Source organism: Hemicordylus capensis, chromosome 1, assembly GCF_027244095.1.
Source record: "Hemicordylus capensis ecotype Gifberg chromosome 1, rHemCap1.1.pri, whole genome shotgun sequence".
In the NCBI taxonomy this organism is placed as follows: domain Eukaryota; kingdom Metazoa; phylum Chordata; class Lepidosauria; order Squamata; family Cordylidae; genus Hemicordylus; species Hemicordylus capensis.
The window spans coordinates 130,414,376-130,437,478 of NC_069657.1; the positions used below are offsets into that span (position 1 = coordinate 130,414,376).

The 23,103-nt window shown below is 42.3% G+C and overlaps 1 protein-coding gene across 18 annotated transcripts in view; it reads right to left on the bottom strand.

The window, feature by feature from the left end:
- Positions 1-23,103, bottom strand: part of BRSK2 (BR serine/threonine kinase 2) — a 731,324-nt gene that overhangs the window by 44,770 nt on the left and 663,451 nt on the right. For all 18 annotated transcript variants that reach the window (XM_053285865.1, XM_053285871.1, XM_053285864.1 and 15 more), the window contains 3 exons: positions 14,614-14,674; positions 9,892-10,099; positions 5,911-5,959 (listed from right to left, as the gene is read on the bottom strand). In XM_053285865.1, coding sequence (XP_053141840.1) covers positions 5,911-5,959; positions 9,892-10,099; positions 14,614-14,674 — 318 coding nt within the window. The remainder of the gene's footprint in view (positions 1-5,910; positions 5,960-9,891; positions 10,100-14,613; positions 14,675-23,103) is intronic.

Genomic DNA, 23,103 nt, shown 5'->3' on the forward strand with positions numbered 1-23,103 from the left:
GTTTTGACTGCTCCAAAAAGGGTTTTTTTGGAGCACCAGTTATTCCAGATTAAAAGTGCTTTAATTTAAATAATGACAGGTTTTATTTTTAAAATGCTGCTAACCAAGCAGAAGATAACACTAGATCTGAAAGTTCAGCTGAGCAAACTGAGCTGCTAACTGAGCAAAGAGATACCTTTTAAAAGTGGTGATTCTCTGTATTTAGCAGAGGGAGAGTAACTGGCCCTATCCACCCCCAGCACAGTACCTCTAGTGACTGTTGCTGGTGCCTGTCTTATGTTTCTTTTTAGATTGTGAGCCCTTTGGGGACAGGGAGCCATCTTATGTATTTGTTATTTCTCTGTGTAAACCACCCTGAGCCATATTTGGAAGGGCGGTATAGAAATCGAACAAACAAACAAACACACACCTGTCTGACTGTGTAAATAATAATATAAAATACAGTGGCAGACATCCATCCTAACATTGTGCCATCATGCGAGGGGAGGAAGACAATTTTCACCCATCTCCTCTTCTGTCTGAAGTCTCTCAAAAATATGTCCCTGGGGGTTGCCCCTCATCAGGGAAGTATAGTAGGCTTCAGAGGGAAGGGGGTATTGTCAAGAATTGCCCCTTCACTCTTGTGCATCAGCACTGTTGCGCCAGTGCTAGACTGCATGCCAGCCAATGAATCCTGCTGGCTTGGCTTATGCTCTCCGGTCTGATTGAGAATGGGACAGAGCATATTTCACCATTTCCATCTGGTGAGCAAGCTATGCCCCTTTTCTGTGACATGTAGGCTTGCCTTTCATGTCATCATTGCCTCAAGGCTGGATGAATGTGTAATGTGTTCTATATTGGACTGGCTTTAAAGGGGGTTGGAAATTTCAGATGGTACAGAATCTGGCAACCTGCTTGTTAATGGGGCTGGGAATCATACCAGTACTCCAGGTTCTGCACCAGTGTCCTATTGGCTTTGAGACACAATTTAAGATGCTAATTTTGTCCTACAAAGTCCGACCTGATGCCAGCCCAACATTCTTCAGAGGTCACCTCTTTCCCTATACAGTACCTCATCATGACACCCAGGACTGGAATATGAACCAGATTCCAACAATAAGGGTACAGAGAGAGAGGCCCAATAGCTGCACCATGCATATGGTACTCTCCGTCCTTGGAAACACTCCAGAGCATAGGTATGCACAGGGGAGTGGTCATGGGGATGCATTTTCACTTCATTATCTTCCAACGGATGCATAAAAAAGTACAGTAGACTCTCTTTAATGTTGGCCGCTTTAACGTTGCACAATCACATACTTCCCCTTACCTGACATGGAAAAAAATGCATTATGCCTTCTCAATAACTTCTGTAGAATGGAGTGCACCTATATTTGTGATATTTGAGATTTTCTTTTTTATATGCTGTCACGGGTAGTCACACACCACTGACAACTCCATCAGATCTGTGTTATGTTATATTAATATCATTTATTAACCCTTGACATGGCATATGCACTATGTTGTATTACACCATTTTAAATGCTCAGTTACAGTATGCACCCCTGCTACTGACACCCTTCACATGCCTATGCTCTGGAGTTCAAGCCTGGACATCTTTGAGAAGCACTGGTCAATGTGTCTGCTTCAGCTGTTATTTTCTTTTTTGGGAGCAGGCGGGGGAATTTTTTTAGACATCTGAATGAATTTTACTTTGCTTTCATATATTATGTTTTTATGTGTTTTTCATATGATCGCTTAAGTCACGATGGTCTCTGCATGTAGCCCACACATAAAAAGCATCAGTGTGAAATGCACTGTGAGAGGAGAGAAAAGTATAAAAAGGAGAATGAGCATTGAGCACAGAGCATCAGAGGAAGAACTTGCAAACTAGAGCCAGACAGTAGGAGATGAATAGTTAATATGGCTTTGAGAAATGCAGCCAAAGTAACTGGCCTCCTCTTCTGCAAGGTTCTTCAAGAGATTGGTAGAAAGCAACAGATGTACTGGAAAGAAGATAAACTCTTATGTGATGTGGCAGAAAGTGCTGCAAACTATTCCTAAATTTTATTTTAAATCATCCCATGGAATTACAGAATTGTATTTCTGTAGGCTAAACATATTTTCAGAAAGGCTTTCACAATCTCAATTTCTATTAGACAATATCTTCTACAGGGGGGTTCTAAAAGCCCCTTTGAGCTTGATTCTAAGTTAGAACCCTAGTATGTACACACACACACACACACACACACACACACACAGCCTAATCCAGCAAGTTCTACATGAAACACATGATATAGGACTGTGCTGAATTGAGGCCTTGCTGCAAATCAGCATAGCTCCATCTTCTGGAACATGTTGTGAATTTTTTGTTGTTGTTGTTGAATGTCAGATTTTTGGAGGATAATAGCAAACAGAAACATTGAGAACACAAGTTAGGCAACCCCCTGAATCCATGCTGTTTCTACTGGCTTGCAATCCAAAGGCAGTTAACTCTAAGGATTGTTTCACGTGTCTGCAATTCTATATAAACATAGGATGTTTAAATCCCATTGAAAGACAGCAGTTGGAGTTGCTCTTTTCAGCTTGATGTGTAGTAGCTGGAGAACATAGATATGTACCAGAGAATATATCTGTACCTATGCTACTAGAATGAAGAATGCAAAGTATGAAAAGTCAATGGTAAATACCAACAATAGATACTTTAATATGGATCACAGAGATACTCCTAAAATGTGTTTGCTAGCTTTGAAATATGAGGAAATACATATCGAACATTTTATCATTTCTAAGGTAGTCCCCAGACCTCCAGTCCTTGGTTTTCAAGTGTCGTAAAAGAAGAAGATGGTCCCTGCCCCAACAGATTAAAGCATAAAACTTACACAAAGTTGACCAAGAGGTTTTGAGGGCCCTTTGATAACAGATCTTTCTTATATTTTGCATTAGTGGGGAAGTTCTTTGGTCACTTATGCTAGCAAGTGATGCCTTCATCCAACTTGACTTATGCTTAAAGCATTTCTGTGCAACTAATTGTGACAGAACATAGATTGGGATGCACATTTGAATGGAATGCAGTGCAGATGGAAGACACTGACCCTCAGATGAACATTCCCATATGCATGTGGGTGCACATCAGATTTAAACCTGCAGTTCCTGATGCAGCTATGCATGAGGAAACATACTTGGGGTGTATGGGCATATGACAGAACATGTGTGACACAACATATGACAGAACATGTGTGACAGAACATGTGTGACATGTGTATGGGCATATGACTTAACATGTGTGACGTGTTAAGATGATGGTACAAGGGGTATTACAAATATATTAGAGGCAGACTCATGAACACATTTAGGATGGAGGTGCCAGCTTGATATTTGCTAAGGATGCATATGTAAGTTAGGTTATTTTTCGTTCTTAAATCCATGTATTAAGGTTATGCAAAAATTTAAAAAGCAGATGGAGTCATGCTGCTTTACACCAGAAGGGGATGTGGGCCTATTCATTTAATTTCTATCGAGTTATCTAGACTTTTCCACAAGTAAAATGATACACATTACCTAGACATGTCAAGGTATAATATCCAGTCATCAGAACTGTTAAATGAATTAGAGTCATTAAAAGATGCAGCAACAGACAGGGAAACACATTTATGTAGCATTTGAATCATGGGGCCAGTCAAAGTGTTTTTCTGCAATCAAGACATCTTATTTCTAGAGTAAGAACAATACAACACTCGAAAGTGGCCACAGAACATAAAGGCCTTGATGGCTGAAATAAAAATGCAGTTCATTATTTTTTTACAACTTTTATTATGTTTACTGCAGGGTGCCATCCAATTGAACTCATTAATTCAGCAATTATATCAAAAAGGGGGAAAGGGCCTTAGGCTTTGAGTTGCATCCAAATTGCTTACTAAGTCTGGCTTTACCTCTACCCAGCAGTTCTTAAAGGGAGTGGGAGGTGCAGGAAAAGGCAGTATGTTCAGAGGATTTTAGATATGACTGAGAAAAGAGGGGAGAGAGAAAGAGTGGGGAGTGAAGGAAAAGGTAGGGAGTAATTTAAAAAGCCAAGGAACAAAACTGACCACTTAAAAATATTTGAAGGTAGTAGTCTATTTTCCATTGTTACTTTATGCTTTTGTCTACACTATCTTCAGTAAATATGACATATTTTATATTGTTTTACGCTTTTGCCTGAACCGGAATCTCCCCTCACTTTCACTCCTCAGCCCCTCCTTCACTCTTTACTGCCCTGCCTTGTATTACATCAGTGACAGATTACTAAGCTTTTACAATGTAAAGCTCTCAAATTGGGGCAGCTGCTAGAACCATACCAACACCTCCAGTTAGAGACCTTGGTCCAAAATCTTCAGCCAGAGTGCATGATTATTTCCATCTGTGCCTTAACCAAGTACCAGATCATTGCAACGGCCAAGGCTTATGGGGCCTGGGGTATACCCCAAAAGTCGGGAAAACAGATTTTGCATTCTTGCCAAATTTTGTATTCCTTGTAAATTTAGAGGCATTTAGAGATGAAAAATGACAATTTTAATGGTATATTTTCATTAAATGTGCTTTGGGTTTTATATATTATGGAGAGAATAAGTTTATGAAATAGCTTCTGTACTTCCTGATGCTACTGCACATGCTGTGGCAAGCAGGTACTAGGGATAAACATGGAACTGGCGCCTGCCGGTCCGAAGGCCGTGGGAGGGGGAGGGTGGATAACTTTAAGGGTGTGGGGGGTGCTCTTACCCCTCCCACTGCATTTCCCCCACCGGCACTGTGTATTCAAATTGTCTGGTGGGGCAGCAGCATACCTCCCTGCTGCCCCGTTGCTTCCTCAGACTGGAAGTGACCAGAAGTTCTTGGTGCACGTATGTACGTGCGTGCACCTGGACCTTCTGGTCACTTCCAGTCAAGGAAGCAAAGGGGTGGCAGGGAGGTATGCTGCCGCCCCGCTGGACCATTTGAATACACAGTACCGTGGGGGGGGGAATGCTGCGGGAGGGGTAGGAGCAGCCCCCACACCCTTAAAGTGTTGCACCCTCCCCCACTTTCTAACCGGCTCGAACACTGCTCCATGGAACCGGCTCGGCGCTCCTAGAATGGAGCAAGGAACAGTTCCACGCACAACCCTAGTAGGTTCTCTTTTTTAACTGTTGTAGCAATTTCTGTTCCTACATCAACCTCCACAGCATGGACTTTGTCATGGAGGGATCTGCACCCTAGCCCACTAGGCAATCTCCTGGCAAAGAAAACCCAAGAAAGCCTCAGCAGTCTCATGACATGGAACAAACACAATACTGGGGCTTTTGGACTGATTGATCCCCAAGAGAACACAGGATCCAATATATTTAAGGAAGCTTTCCTGAAGCAAGGGTTAACTTTTGTTTACTCAGCTTCTCAGAAAGGGATCTGCTAAGTGCACTAGAAATTGAATGTAGGTTCCCCATCATAGCCTTTTGCTATGACTGATCAAACACACAGACACTTCTAGGATTAGAAATGTTGTATATAATTTGAATTATAATGAGGGATATAGGAAGGTGGGGTTGGAGAAGAATGGGTTAAGGACCTTAGACATGTTGGCATTATGTTAGCTCAATGGATGACTCTTATTTTTATGCACAGGATCTAACTAATATCTCATTTTGAAGTCAGAAAGAATTTTTTCACTCTGATCAGAAAGCCAAATGATTCTGCCTGTATCTTTGAGCTGCTGGAGTTTGTATCCTTAAATGTATTCTTTGACTTAGCAGTATTTCTGATTATACATATCAGCCACTTCTACCCCCTGCTTGTTGCATGCTGTGATCTGATGATGTGAACTACTTTGTAAGGTATAGAATTCCATGCACCCGCTGTCAGACACACAGCTATCTTATGAACATGGTGCTTATATGAACAGTACTACAGTGAGTTACTTACTCTGGGGAAGATTCTGGAGTTAAATTGGACATCTCTTCTGGAGTTGGTACTGCATATATAAGTAGATATAGGCAAACAAAAAAGGGAGAAAGGAAAAAAAAGAAAATTACTGTATTATTAACAGAACCTCCTTTGCTCATCTTAAATACAATGAAGTCATTGCAAGCTCAAAGCCCACCATGTATATATCTCAAACACTACAGATTTGTCTTGATACTTAAATCAGTAATCCCAATTACTTCTATGTCCATGACACCTAATCACTTCCATGTGCACACTGATCCTATGTCCTCAGGTAAGTAACCCATATGAATATTTATATATTGAAATCTCATAGTTAGGATTAGGCATGAGTTCTTAGACTGAGTTCTTAAATATCAGTCTTATCATCATGCTTTGTACTGAGTTAGGATTCTTAGCTTAGGTCTCACTCACTTAATGATGGGGGTGTGAAAGAATTTACTCATTATTAACACATACAATGCTAAAGTTTGGTACACTGCACAGCTAGTCTATAACAGATAATCCCTGCTAACTAGGCAAAGAGGCACCTTTCAAAGTGGTAATTCTCATATAACCACCCAGAGATGTCAATTTGGGGTGGTATACAAATATAATAAATAATAATATATAGCAGGAGCAGAGCAACTGTCCTGTTCAAGACCCGTACAGCATCCTTCCCAGTAGCTGACTGCATGTTAGCTAACATCCTCACTAACAGTGTAGAATTATAGCATAAAAATGCCTCTGCAGAGTCCTACCATGCAGGGGTGAGGAATGGAATTTTTGCTGTTCTCCCCCCCCCCCGCCCCCAAAGCACTCAGAGCAACCTGGAAGAAGGCCAACCCACTTCTGAGTCTCAGGAAGCACTTCTGTGGGGAGGGGGAAATTGGTTAAAATTGTCTCCCTGCACATGCTCTGGGACTCTGCAACTCTAAGTTTCCCACAAATGTAAATTTTCACTGAATGTTGTATCATGATGAACATGCAAAAATTTCAGCTAAACATGAACTTCACACACATAGCACTATGTAATTTAGGCCTCAGATAGGCAGTACCATCTAATGAGTGCTGTTCTCTTTGGAGAAGAGCCATCTATTCAGCACCAGCTGAAACATGATGTAGAATAAAAAAATTTTAAATGTTAATAGTGTGAAAGCCCACTAGCATGATATTATTACGATCAGTTTGGAACTATCTTTTCTGTCATTTGTTCCTTCCCTAAGAGCTATGATATCTCCCAGGGCTCCAATCTTGAAGAGACATCAGAGGGGCTTCTCCTGCTGTTGCCCCACCTCTCTCCTTTCCCCAACCACCCTCAGAATGGATTTACAACACCCACTACTTTCTTCTCCCTTACTTCATCTCCTCAGTCACACTTCCCTCTGGGGGCCAAGGCTGCTGTTCTAGTCCAGAGACTCTCAACGTTGGGTCCCCAGATGTTATTGGACTTCAACTCCCATAATCCCCAGCCCCAGTGGCCTTTGGTTGGGGATTATGGGAGTTGAAGTCCAATAACATCTGGGAACCCAACATTGAGAATCCCTGTTCTAGTCAGTTATTTCCTCCCTGGCACTGTCTAGGCCTCTTGGAAATAGCTGGTCACATCCCTCACAGTCTCCCAAGAGTACCTGGTCCTCTTTGAGACTGCCTCCCATCCCTGCAAGATTACATGTCAGCTGATTGGTTTGTTACAGTCATGCCCTCTTACTTCCATGTCTGGCACCTCTCAGTCAGGAGTTGTTAGAAAGCCTTGTAGGACTGCCTGACCTGACTGCTGGGCTGGTGACATCCTCCCCAGTTCCCCTGCCAACACTGGGGTAGACTAGGCATCCTCCTTTGTAGGCAGGGGTAAGCACTTTTCTAGAGGATCATCCACCAGAGCCTTGGCAAGGGTTTAATAAATTGCCCGGTCTCCCTGGACCTTGAATCTATGCTTTCAGGCTTCTTGTCTCTCTTTATGTCTTCTTCTTTCTACTACTACTACTACTACTACTACTACTACTACTACTACTACTACTCCTCTTCAACCAAAGTTCTCAAAATGGTTTACATAGGAAAATAAATACATAAATAAGATGGTGTAGTAGGGAAATGCTTGACTAACGAGTAGAAGGTTGCCGGTTCGAATCCCCGCTGGTACAGCGATATAGGAAGGTTCTGAAAGGCATCATCACATACTGCACAGGAGGAGGCAATGGCAAACCCCTCCTGTATTCTACCAAAGACAACCACAGGGATCTTTGGGCGCCAGGAGTCGGAATTGACTTGACGACACACTTTACTGTCCCCGAAGGGCTTACAGTATAATAAGAAACATAAAGCAGACACAAGTACAGCCACTGGAGGGATGCTATGCTGGGGATGGATAGGGCCAGTTGCTCTCCCCTTCTACATATAAGAGAATCACCACTCTAAAAGGTGTCTCTTAGCTCAGGTAGCAGGAGTTGTCCACTTCTATGAAGCACAAACTCCAAGAGGTTTGGTTAGGAGCATCTGACTGTAACGGAAGAGGGCCAGCAACATATCTATATGTTCGCACATTTTGAAATGAGAAGAAGTATTGTGGAGAGTGACTGAATGCTAATACTTGCTCCCAGCTACACCCAGGAGCATGTCCACACTAGCAGCCCTTCCAATCTGTGTTTTGGATCCTGTAGTTTAGTTGAATGTTGTTTTGCTACATAACTGGTTCACAACCAAACAGAAACATCCTTAGGAGAAAAATAGCTGGGATGCACATCAAACATGAGCATGGCCAGAATATCCCCTCTGTAATCTTAGTTCCCCACTCCTGATGGCCATTTTTAATCCCCCATACATCCTAGCCATCCCATCAATAAATTAAAAATATTCCTCCTTCCTTCCCCAAACCCCACATCGGTTGCTTCCATCCTGATTACATCTGGATATACAATGTTGGTGATTTTGGAAACCTATGCCCATGAAGAAGAAAAACTCACTCCATGAAATAACTAGATTCAGCCCAATTTTCATAAGGATCTTCCTATTTTTCTTAAAGATGCACTTGAAGTAAATCCATCCATTATTTTTTAATGTTCAGGACAGAAATAAACCCAATTAACGAACACTGTTCTCACTCAATACTGACCATCTCCAGTACACAGAAGATCAGATCTAATGGGCTATTTGCAGATATCACACAGAAGGGGTGGCTCAGGACAGAAACAAGAAGGGAATCTACAGATCAGGTACATGTACTAAAGCCAAGCTACAGGATGGAGAAAGAATGTTCCACAATCCCCCTCAACAACTGTAGTCTTAAAATGAAAATGGGCATTTTTGGCTTGTCATATTATTCTTCAGGTGTATGGCTATAAATGTCTTTATAGAGAGCCATGCGGAGAACAAATCTAAAGTACAACTTCAGTATGATGCAGCTCTGTACTTCTATTCCCCTAAGAGAACAGAGCCTTGCAGCTTCTGCATCTTGGCAACACACTATCAACTTAAAGGGCACAATTTGGGAGGCATAGTGCTTGACAAACTGATAGGTAGTCTTTGCTTCTCAGCAGGCCCCATCTTTCATCAAGCATTACAACAGTACTTGGGAATGCAAAATTCTAGTACATTTTTCCTATTACACAAAAGTTAAGATTGTGTAATTTTCCAATTGTAGGAACAGAGGAAAAATAGGGAATTCAGTAATATGGTAATTTATATACACTGGAAGAGCTGCATGTGGCTCATTGTTTAAACAGCAAGTGTAGCAACACAGCCAAACAATTTCAAAAAATAAACAATTTTATAATCCTTTCAGTTAGTCTTGTGAGTGCTACCTATTTCTTTACTAGTGCTTCAAAACATCTGATTAAGACAGCTAATAAAATATAAGAATAAGCAATTTCAAGTTACCTTCCAAACTACCGTCTCTGTCCTTGCCATCTGCTACCCAACTTCTCTCTACAGTGGTATATATTTTTATATGCCCAAACCATCACATTTTGAGAACAGTCATACCTTGCAATTTCCTGCGATGGAATCGAGGAGATCCCAGGAAGCTGTTCTTGATCGAGTTGAGCCGTGTTCTCCAGGGCATTCCTCCAATGCTGGGACTGGATGGTGGCGTAGGGTTGGGTGTGCCTGCTGGGCTCTCCTTTGGCGTATGGACAGGTGTCCCCTTGGGGGTAGGGAGGGGACTGCCCCTTGGAGAGGGGTGAGGGGTGACCTGTATGATGGGGATAGATTTGGTGCTTGGGTCAGTACTAGAAGGGAGCAATCTAACAGGAGACATAGGGTTGGTTTGCACCATAGGAACAGCCAGCTGTGGACTAATCCCAGGAGCAGGTGGACGGCCCTGAGTGTTTTGTGCAGGGGTATTTTGGGATGGAGGGACAGTAGCATTGCTAGATGGCAGTGGATTCGATTTGGTAGACTGGAGTGGTTTCTCAGCCAATTTGCTCTTGGATGGCAAGGTTTGTGTCTTTGGATTGGGTTGAAGTGCTGGCTTTGGTTGGAGAACATGTCCAGGCCTGGAGGTGTTCCTACAAGCATCAGAGTCCAAGGAGACTTGGGGGCGGGGGGTGAAAGGGAGGTCAGGGGTCTGAGGGGGGATGAAAAATTTTCTGATAGGCTACAAGATACACAGAGAGAGTATCCATGCACATCAAGAAAAGCAAAACACACGCACGCACACAAAGTGGGTGAATCGAGAAATAAAGCCCATTGGAGTTGCAGTTGTGCACCACATCACAAGGAAGTACGAGTGATGGAGGTGAGGGTGAAGGAGGTGGGGTTAGGGGGTTGCAAAGAAACAAAAAACAAACACAAACAAAAACAAAAAAACATGCAGTTAGCTGGGAACGCAGCATAATCAACAACAGCAGCAGTGGCGGTAGTGAGAACAACAGTTTTGTCACAAGCTTCATTGTATTAACCAACCATGTGTCAGCAAAGAAAAACCACAAAGAAAAAAAGGAGCATGAAGAAAAACAAAGTAAAAATAACAGGGTGGGCAAGGGAGGGAAAGTCACGCACACGTGTGCGATAGAGAGAGAGAGAAAGAGAGAGAACTCCATACCCCTGAGCTGTTCTGACTGTATCATAGGGAGAGAAGAACAAGGCTGAAGGGAGGTGAGGAAGAGGGAGGAAGCACCATTCAAGCCACAGTGGAGACCAACATGTAAGCATGTAGGTTGAGCTTGCTCTGTCCCAGCTCAAAATGTCTACCACAGTCAAACACAGCAGGGAAATGTAGATCAAAATAATACGTGTGCAGCAGGTGATGGGAGACGCGCGCAAATTACTACATACATCAGTTTCCCCCCTGTCTCTGTCAAAGTGTTATAGGTTTCAGTACCATGGGGTGTGTGTGGGTGTGTTTAAGAGAGACAGGGGCCTCTATCACTTCATCCCCCTTCTTCCCCTGGCCTTCCATTGAGAGGGACTCCATTTTCTTGGGCAGGCTTCAGAATATGGCGTCTTAGGAGATCAAGGAACCATGGCCAATTTGGAGTTTAAACAGTGAATCCCAAGGGTCACCAAGGTTTTATGTTTGCTAGAAGAAAAAGTAACCCTCCACCCGACCAGCAAGCCCTCCCATTTTATCAACAGACAAATAAATCTGATTTTTCTTTAAAGCACTGCTTAATTTATACAACACAGCTCCAGAATGCCAGTCTGCGATGGATTACAATGATTATGTAGCAAAATGTAATTTGAGAAAGATAAAAAATAATTCATAATCCATCATATATAAAGTTCGAAAAGGGGATTATGACTTTTTTTTTTAAAAAAAAAAAGAACAGCAACCAAAACTGAAATAGCATCTATAAGTTCCAAGAACATATTCAGAAATATACTTTGAAACAGGAATCTAACATCTTTAGGGAACAAAATGCTTTTAAAATGATAGTTAGAATAAAAAAGCTTTAAAAAACAAATTAAAAAAGATCTCTCTTTCTTACTTTTAACAGCAGTATAGTTTAGAAAGACATGGCAATACATTTGTATTTCTTCTTTATTGTGAAACAGTGCAAGGCCATTAGAAGAATTAAAAATGTGGTGACAGCACTGACATCTGTGCTTCTGCAGCACAGATGCTCACATCGGGGGTAATTTTCACCAATACTCCCTTCACTGGAAATGCTCCGTGCGACCTGGACGTAGGTCCCTGAGGACTGTACGACCTTTGAGGACCTAGATCCAGGTTGTATGGAGTGTTTCTGGGGGAACTGGGGTTTGCAGAAATCACAGCCCCTACATGAGCATCCACACTTCAGAAATGTGGATGCTACCACTGTGCATGTGCTTTACTTGTACAGGTGCAGTGTTGGTCAGGATGTCAGCCAAGATCTATTGTCTTGCAATTTTGCAGTTAACTTTTAGAAAACAGTGAAGATGACATGAAACTATACTAAAATCTGCCTTTATGTTTATATATAATACCAGAACAATATCATTTCTAGTGCATTGTGTAACTAAGAGTAGAAACAATCTAAATAAACTGGTTTCTTCTCATTGCTACAATCAGGAAAAAAGCAGAATTCATATTCTGATATGGTAATAAGAACACAGTTTTGAAGCACCACTGAAACGGAATGGGCTCAATCTGGAATGGTAAATGATTATTTTTGATTTTCCTAATGGTTATTAACAGCAGGCAATCTGCTTCCAATTTAATCAACATGTGTTTTTTTTCCTTCAAGAGAATGTGACACCTCTAGTTTGTTTAAAGTAAATTGACAACATCTCTTTTTGCCACACAATTCCCAGCCTTAGCACATTCATAGTTAGCTGTGAGGTCTTCTACTCCATAGTGTCTTTGGCTTACATTTGTTTTTTTTAGGAGCAGTTGTATTTACCTCACAGAAAAAAGGCACAATTGTGTAGTGCTGTGCAGGACAGGTCCACGGTTGAACTGGTCCTCTGCAAACTGAGTGGTCTGAGTAGTTCAATCATGAACTGCTCCAAACCGGTTCAAGCTGGTTCACTTATTCAACCAGCCCAGGCAGGCAGTCCAACAAACCGGTTCACGGAGCTACAGTTTCATCTGAATACAGACTAAACTGCCACACACAGTCCATGCACACCCTTACAATTGTACAAAATAAATCCAGTCAAAAGCTCCCCAACACTGTGTGATACCACAAATGTCACAACCTCATCCTGCAGAATGTAAGTCTTAGGGGGAAGAATTGTGATATAATAATGAGTACTTTCAGCTACCCCACTCATTGTCCAACTCCCTCAAAGTAATGCTATCATTATAATAATGGTATCATTATGGGAGGAGAGCTGGTCTTGTGGTAGCAAGCATCACTTGTCCCCTTAGCTAAGCAGGGTCCATCCTCATTGCATATGAATGGGAGACTTGATGTGTGAGCACTGTAAGAAATTCCCCTTAGGGAATGGAGCCGCTCTGGGAAGAGCATCTAGGTTCCATGTTCCCTCCCTGGCATCTCCAAGATAGGGCTGAGAGAGATTCCTGCCTGCAGCCTTGGAGCAGCTGCTGCCACTCTTTGTAGACAATATTGAGCTAGATGGACCTATGGTCTGACTTAGTATATGAGGCTATCCTCACGATCGCACAAAAGTGGGCTAAGGGAGCTTAGCCGGCTTTTGGGCAATTGTGTGCTGCAATGGGAGCTGTGCGGCAATTTCCGGAAGCAAAGGCTGCCATTGGATTGTCTGCGGGGAGAAGTTCTTCTCACTGATCACGAGAACATGAAAGACCCAAATCTGAGGGTCTAGTTTGCTGATAAATTCAGGGGCATGAGTGCCTTCTTTCATGGTTTTATAAGACTTGTAAGACTTCAGAGCAGTTACTTTCTGTTAAGTAAAGTTTACTGACTTTAGATCAGTTACCTTCTGTTAAGGAAAAAATAACACTACGCACACACACACAAAACAAGTTTTGGTTTGCTCTGTAACTGACTAAAAACTGAGCAAGGGTATGTTTATTTTCTTGTCAGTGAGACTAAACCAGGGGTTCCCGATCTGTGATACTCCAGATGTGGCTGGCATCTAGCAAGCGCCAGCAGCTTTGTCCAAGTTGCACACTGGCACTTAGGGAGTGCAATTTACATTGGAAACAATGCAGGTTGTGCTCCCAAAATGTCAAGACACAAATTTAAATATGTGCGGACTTGCGCAAGACCACCGGTGCTTCCTTAGATGCCTGCAGCAGCATGAGCCAATTGGAAACACCAGCATAATAGTGCACAGCAGGTAGTTATGTGTCTCTTCCATTGCACACTTTCGTACTTCTCTGTGTTCCCCTTTTTACCTCTCAAATCCAAGTGATTCCTATTTTGACACTGGAGCAACATAATCCAACACGGTATGAGTCCTGTGCTGACTAGACTTCATTGTTTTTCCAGTATTGTTCAGCTGTTCTATTCAGTCCCAAAGTAGCTTTAGCTTTAATGGTTCAGTACCTCACTGTGGGTTTCCAATAAGCAGCAGATGCTCCTCTGATCATACGATAAGCTCTCCAGCAGGATCTTGTGTGCTGCCACCATGTTATGCCTTAACGATACTTGGGGCAGTAACACTGCTAGCAGTAACAATGTTAGACCCACAGGAGTTCTCGACACCAACTGCCAGCTAGATTTACAGGCAGCAGCTCCTTGCCCACATACCTCTGGCAGACAAAATGTTGCTGAAGTAATGGGGAAAAAATTAGACTGGGCTCACCTATGGGAGTAGCTACAATTAAGACCCTGAAATAATCCCACTTACCCTTGGACTGCTAAGGGGGCTGGTGGACAGGCCAGATGATGCTCCACTGATTGAACGAGACCTGGGTGAACACAAGAGAAAGAACAGGCCCTGAGAAACCCATGTCAAAGAAACACTATATAGTACTACATCATTTAATTTCCATATGAAGTTGCTGTTCATATTTCCATTGTGAAACCTTCTGGCAGACTGACATCCCTTTTGCTAAGGGTATTATGTGTTAAAGCCAGCTAAGTGCACAGCGGGGAAGTGACTTGATTAGCAAGCCAGAGGTTGCTGGTTTGAATCCCTGCTGGTATGTTTCCCAGTATATCAGGCAGCAGCGATATAGGAAGATGCTGAAAGGCATCATCTCATACTGCGCGGGAGGCGGCAATGGTAAACCCCTCCTGTATTCTATCAAAGACAACCACAGGGCTCTGTGGGCGCCAGGAGTCGGAATTGACTTGACAACACAACTTTACCTTATTATGTGTTAAACCAAGCAACCCATCAGTGTCTCTCTTTCTTTATAAGGACATAGGTTTTTCTGTTTGTGTCAAGAAATACCTTCCTTACAAGATTTGCCCCACAGCAAGATCACTGTATGGAGTTTTGATCTCTGTACTTACTGATAAAGACAGGAGAGCAAGGATGTAGCTATAATTGAACGAATGGGTTCAAAGAACCCAGGCCCTCCAGCTCCACCTCTTCCATTTTCTTCATTATTTCAGCTCACATTGAGGGGCCACCAGAGAGACGGGTGAACATGGGCCCTCTCTCCCCTAGCTACGCTCCTGCAGGAAAGCTTAAATTTTACAAGGAAGGTCACCACAATTGTTTGTAGTTTGGCAGACCAACAAGTTACCTCTATGAATTATCTACACTCCATCTCAATTCTACTATTGAGAATATTCTCCTTTTGAAATCAGATATACTCTTTTGTCCTTCCTTTCAGGAAACATCACTTCTTCCCCCCACATACTTGCAGAATGGTTGATTTAAATTAACACAATTCAAACCATGATTTAAACCACCAAGAAAACAAGGGCAATTTAAATCACTGATTTAAAATCAGACTGTCCCATTTATTATTCCGATACTTCCTAAATAAATTTGCACAATAACTGAGTGATTAGCAGGGAGGTAGAGTCAAATATATTTATAAATGGAGCATTGACTCTGAGCCAATTGCAGCTAGTTACTAAACATAAAATAGGAGTAAAAGAAGGTCATCCAGATGGACCACTGGATGATACCTGGAGTATATTTCTAGTTCCTGCCTCCCACAATCAAGTCATAATACAAGTACATGAATAATTGTCCTGTATGTTGATTGGACATCTTTCTTCATAGTTCATATGAGGGTCATAATTTCAGTTTTAAGAGATCATTTGTTTGTATTGAATCCACATTATGTTTCAAACCTGATTATTTTAAAAAGGAAAAAAGGTATTATACCTGAACCTTTTTTTAATTTTAATTTTTTTCCCTTTAAGTAAAAACAAACGAACAAAAAAACCCCAAACAAACCTCTGAACAACATCCAAACTAGCACTGCACTGGTGCACCAGTGTCTGACATCCACACCTTTGATGCGCTGTTGCGTAAGGGTGATTTTCAGCACACACACCCTTCCCTCTGAAGCCCACTGTGCCTACTGAAAATATGTCCCTGAGGACTGTGTAGCCATCAGGGACATATTTGATACATGAGACTGCATCCATGGTGCATAAGTAAAACTCACATTGGCCAGATACAGGGTACACTTAATTCCCTTCCCTTTTCAATACCCCATGAACATAGTTGCCCATGGGACAAATCCCACAGGAGAACCAAGACTTTGGCTAACCTCCCACATTCTAACGGAATGAGCCACTATTTGTCAAAAGAAGAGGCAACCGTGGATACAAACACATGTGACCAACAATATACAGTATGTTAGTTCCTTAATATTAATCTATAGGTTAGTATGTTATCAGCTTCTGAAGATAATTACAATTATTATCTTTTAATAAAACAAATAATTGAATGTATAAATGTCTGCAAAACAGAAAATTCCATTTTTGTGCATATGACCAGATCCATGCATGTGCTGGTACATGTATATATATTACAAGGCATACAATAGATATTTTATAATGTAGATAATTGCTCATCAAAAGCAAAATCTCTGCATGTGTCTCAATTTATTAATTGAATATCAGAAAGTAATTATAAATATAATTGTCCCTATTTTCAAAGTGTGGATGCACTGGGCAGAAAAAAGGGGTGAAGGAAAAGCCAGCTGGAAGTTCCTGCATCTCAGGAGGACCCAAAGGTTAGGATGGGAATTGTGTCTTTTAAAATAAAACATACTCCTCCAGTTCAGTAGAGACAGAGGGCTGTGCATGCTTGCTGCCTGTGAATATTGATAACATGCAGTTGTGAGCCCTCAAGCCATAAAGCTTTGAATGATGCACTCTTATGACTGTATTCTCCAAGTCCAAAATCCCTCCTCTACTGAAATAGAATAATTCATAAATGGGATGTGCATCTCAACCCAGATGGTCTATCTGAATCATCCAGCACTTCCAGTGTATACCATTGAAGGCACTGCACTGCATATCTGAGTACTGATGCTGTCTATTCACTTTGCATTGCTTTCAATGCACATTCAGATAGGCATTCAGAGGCACATGAAGTACACATTCCATTTAAAACAATGCTGTGTACATAAATCATCCACACTGAGAGGCACATTTGGATGCACATCTCTACACAAACTATGAGTGTTTTGTGTAGGTCAACACTTACAATTTCTAAAGTATCTCACATATTCTTAAAAATAAATAAATAAGATAGCAGAATGAAAGAGATTTCCACAGAGAGTTTAAATCAATATGCTAGATGTGTCTTCTCTTCCCAGAGTTATCATGCTGGGAAGCCTTCCATAGACACTTTTCCACATACCTGCTTAAATTTCATCCAGCATATATTTTATCTGTATAAAATTCCATTTCCCCAATCCAGTCCTAGATACGCTTTAAAAAGGTATTTGTGTGTGTCAAGTTGCACCAGAATATGGAAAGATGCATTTGAATGTGAATCCCATTGGAAGCAAATGAAATGCAGATAGATTATTTTATTATTTATTTATATGCCACTTTTCAACAGCAAAGTTCTCGAAGTGGTTTATACAGAAAAAGAATAAGACAAGGGAAATGCTTGACTAACAAGCAGAAGGACGCTGGTTCAAATCCCCGCTTGTACTATGTTGGGCAGCAGCTATATAGGAAGATGCTGAAAGGCATCATCTCATACTGCACAGGAGGAGGCAAAGGTAAAACCCTCCAGTATTCTACCAAGAAAACCACAGGGCTCTGTGGGCACCCGGAGTTGAAATCAACTTGACGGCACACTTTACCTTTTATCCCTATCCCTAAAGAGTTCACAGAAAGAAACACAAGGCAGGCACCAGCAAGGGCAACTGGAGGGACACCATGCTGGGATTGAATAGGGACATTTGCTCTCCCTCTGCTAAATATAAAGATATTCACCATTTTGAAAGGTACCTCTTGGCCTAATTAGCATAGCAGGTAGGATCATGCTAGCAGAATACATTTACACCCCTGTTCTCTGAGATCCCTTAACTGGAGATTCCAGAGTATGGGCATCCGCAGGGCTTTCCCCAGGGGATGGGGTGGGGAAACCAGCAATCCTATACTGCCCTCCCAGGGATTATGCCCCACTGAATTAAATGAGAATTCGTTCAGTCGGGGTGGGGAGTTGCCCTATCTCCCCCCCACCCGGCAAGAGGCCCATGTTTCAGAGACATGCAGTGCATGTTGTCTGCAACTCAGCCTTCCCCGGAATCTGAGGGAGGGATTTCACCTGGAAGGCTTGGTTGGGGTAGTCAAAGTGGTTGGTCTAGAACACAGACAGAGTATATAACACACACTGATGAAAATGAACTTCTGCTTTCTCTTCTGTATCCTGTTCTCTTGTTCTTAGCCTGTTCTAAGTACACTTATTTTTGTGCATGTAAAATCTTATCTTTTATTTCATTTCATTATTTATTTTATTTATTAGATTTTTATATCGCCTCATCCAGATAGCTCTAGTTGGTCCACAAATACAAAACCAGATAAAAACAAATAATAAAAACAAAATCTTATGGGACCACAGGCTGAGGTGTTTGAGTATCATGTCCTTTTTGTGTGTGACCATTCCCATTTTTAAATAGCGTTTTATTTCCCTTCCTCAGACTGTGGGAAGTTCAAGGAAACCTTTGCAGGAGTCAGCACTGGCAACACTGTAGTTTGTAGACTGTAGTAGAGATTTTCAGTAAAGTTGTAATACCCCAAATTCACATCCATGTTAGAGTGCAGGGGGAAAATAGCTCATTAGCCAATCATGGAGACAATGCTTGCTTTCTTAAAATATCTGGACTTTCTAGATAATTAGTCAGCTAAAAATTATTTAATCATCTTCCCTTTAAATAATAAAATCTAAATTATTATTATGATTCAAAATGTTTCTGTGCTGCTTTCAACAAAAAATGTTTTCATAGTGATTTAGAGCAGTGTTTCTCAACCACCGGTCCCTGGACCGCTGCCGGTCCCCGAAGGGTTGAGTGCCGGTCCCTGACTGGGAGTCAACCCCCCCCCCCTGAAATCAAGGCACTCACTTCCTCAATTTTGCACATGGCACGGAAGAGGAAGAGTATCACGGAGGCATGGGACCCTTCTTGTGCCTTGCCTCCACGTGCTGCTGAGATCTTCCTATAGCTATCTTATTCCCTATCTTTACAGCTTCAAACTGTATGCGATGCGGGGGCATGGAGGAAAAAGTATGGCAGTGGGCGCCACTTGAAGGGCTGCTGGTTCTTGCATGCTCATTGTTTGCAGCCAAAGGTTGGTTGATTGAAACCCAGCTGCCTGTTGTGATCGAGGCGCCTTGAGAGGGAACACTGTTTCCCTCTTGCATCAGTGGGGCTTGCTTGTATGTTGTTTTCATTGGCCCCATGTAGCTTTTGAATTTTTCCAATGGCCCAGCATCCCCTCTCCATTGAGTAATCACAAGCACCTCCACTCCAGACATACTGGAGACATATTTGTTCACCCAGGCTTTTAGATTCAGGGGTTCTCAACCTTGGGTACCCAGACATTGGTGGACTTCTACTCCCATAATCCCGAGCCATAATGGCCAAATGCCATTGTTGTTGGGGGTTATGGGAGTTTAACTGAGGGACCCAAGGTTAAGAACCCCTAATATTCAATGTTTGCAAAAGATTCCAAATTTAATTATTTTAATGCTTATATTATTTTCATTCTAAACTGCCCAGAGATGCAAGTTTTGGGCAGTATAGAAGTCTGATAGATAGACAGACAGACAGACAGACAGACAGACTTGAAACCCCTTTACTAACTGCTGGTCCGGGAAACTGCGCATGAAGAATGTAGCGGTCCTTGAAACTCTGCACGAAGAATTTAGCGGTCCTTGACTCCAAAAAGTTTGAGAAACACTGATTTAGAGGGAAGGATATGAAAAAATGATTCCCGGTCTCCAAAGGGCTTACAATCTAAACAAACACAAAAGAGAAATGCCATGCTGGAGATGTATGAGGACAGTTGCTCCCCACCTCCCCCCACTAAATAAAAAAAGAGCTACCACTTTAAAACATGCCTCTTTTCACAGGTAGCTGGGGTAAATAAATGTAGATGTTACCAATGCCTCAAAACCTTCTTGAGATATTATTTATTTTATTATTTATTTAAAATATTTCTATAAACTTGCGTCTCTGGGTGGGTTACAATTAAAATAATTTTAAACATTAAATCAATTAACAATTAAAATAATTTAAGCCTGTGTGAATATATGTGTCTTCAGTGCCTTTTAAAAAGTTGCCAGAGATGGGGAGGCTCTTATTTCAACAGGGAGCGCATTCAAAGTCCAGGGGCTGGAACGGAGAAGTCCGTTCCTGAGTAGCCGCCAGATGAGTTGGCGGCAGCCACAGGCGAACTTCTCCAGATGATCTTAGCAGGAGGTGGGGCTCATGGCAAAGAAGCCGTTCTCTTAAATACCCAGGGCCTAAGCTGTTTAGGGCTTTATAGGTAATAACCAGCACTTTGTGTTTTGCCCGAAAATGTATTGGCAGCCAGTGCAATTCCTTCAACAAAGGGGTAATATGGTCTCTCCTAGATGACCAAGAGACCAAACTGGCTGCTGTGTTCTGAACCAACTGCAGATTCCGGACTACGTACAAAGGCGGCCTCACACAGAGCAAATTGAAGTAATCCAGCCTAGAGGTGACCATCATATGTACCACTGTTTTGAGGTTGTTCATCTCAAGGAATGGACATAGCTGGCGTATCAGCCAAAACTGATAAAAAGCATCTCTGGGCACTGCCTCAACCTAAGACACCAGGGAGAGGTTTGGATCCAGAAGCACCCCCAGCCTGCGTACCTGTTTCTTCTGGGGGAGCGTGACCCCACTCAGAACAGAAAGATCAAAATCGTTTCCCAAGTTTCAACCCCACGCAATAACTACCTCCAACTTATCTGGATTCAGTCTCAGTTTGTTATCCCTCATCCAGCCCATTACTGCCTCCAGGCAGGCATTTAGGGAGGTTATGCCTTCTCCTGATGATGTTGAGATGGATAAACAGATTAGGGTGTCATCAGCATTTTAATAACACACTGCACCAAATCTCCTGATGATCTCTCCCAGCAGTTTCATGTAGATGTTAAACAACATTGGAGACAATATTGAGCCCTGAGGGACAACATATGAAAGTTCAGATTTTGAAGAACAACAGTCTCCAAGAGATACCATCTGGAATCTGCCCATGAGGTAGGAGCAGAACCACTGCAAAGCAGTGCCTCCCACCCCCAGTCCTCTCAGACTTTCCAGAAGGATACTATGGTCAATAGAATCAAAAGCTGCTGAGAGAGCCAAAAGGACCAACAGAGTCACACTCCCTCTGTCAATTCCCAATTGAAGATCATCCATCAGGCCGACCAAGGCAGTCTCCACCCCATAGCCCGCCTAAAAGCCAGTTATTAGAGGAAATGTGAATTCTTACAATTTAATAAGTAAACCTACCAATAATTGTCAGCAACAAAAGAAATCATTAATATTACAGAGACATGCCAGTACCAAAACAGCTTCAAAAATAAACAAGTCAGTACCTGAACAAATTAAAAATCTCATATTGGATTACACTTGTAAATGCAAATGTCAGCTAGGGGAGTGGGGTGGGGGGAAAGACAAGAAAGAAGTGTTGTGTGTGCAAGAGCGGAGGGGCTAGCCGGAGGGGCTAGCAGAGAGAGAGAGAGAGAGAGAGAGAGAGAGAGAGAACGCATGGCTGGCAACAAGGCAGCAGGGGTGGCTCTAGAACAAGTAGTTTGGGGGAGCAAAGAGGTTGCAAAGAATATTATTAGGGGAGCCAGGAGTTTGCTAAACATTAAATTCTTATAGAAGTAAGGTAATTCATGTTGTTAGTTCATTTACCTTATTAATGAAACTTGCATGACATTTTCAAACTTATTTAGAAAAGGACCCAGCTTCCTCTTAGAAAATGCTGTATTTATTTATTTTTAATTAGGCTAGACTTTTCTGTCTGCTTTCCAGGCTATTTTTCTCTGCCTGCCCAAAACCATCTGGCAGGAAAGACTGGGGTGTGGAGAGATGGGTCAGTACCAATCCAGTCAAAAACTGCAGGGGAGATGACTGTGTACCCCCACAAACCCTGCAACATCACTCAGCTGAGTTCCTGGCCAGGAAGGAATCTAAGGCCTAGTTCCTGGGAGGCTGGAGGAACCTCCTAACTACATGGCTGCATTGACTTCTGTTGCTCATTCTGAGGAAAGGAGTTAGAGAATGAGGCTTACAATGGAGCCCTTTAACAATAATTAATTCAAGCTATAGGACTATAATTTACTATGACTATCGTCTGACACTTTACTTTAAAGTTTCAGTCTGGTGGCCATGAGAGCAAAAGGAGGAGTGAGAAATATTTTGGAGAGCAAAAGGAGGAGTGAGAAATATTTTGGAGAAGCACCCGCTACTGCTTGAAGTCATCCCTGATAGGCCATCTGGCCTGGCTGTAGAATGTCTAGAGGCAAAGACAATGGCAGGTGCTCCCTTGCAGCAGCAAGAATATGAGCGAGAGCAAGTGGCAGCTCCGTTGTGTTGACCATGGGTGTGTGATCCTGCACCACCACCAGCTCAGGTGGAGAGCTGAATGTTGGTCCCATGACTATAGCAGGAGAGATGCTTTCCCACATAATCACATGACCAAGGAATTTCATCAGAGATATGGGTGGGAGCATGTGCAGCCTAAACACAACTTGAAAAAACCAAAACTATTGTGTGGCAGATCAAGGATGACTTCGCTCGAGAAGAAGAGGACCTGGAATGGCCACAAATCCACTTTCCTCCAATTTAGGCCATCCCTTTGGTGGTAGTCTGGTGGGGCCTGAAGACCTTACACCATTCAACAGAGAGGTGGCATGAGGAGGGGTCAG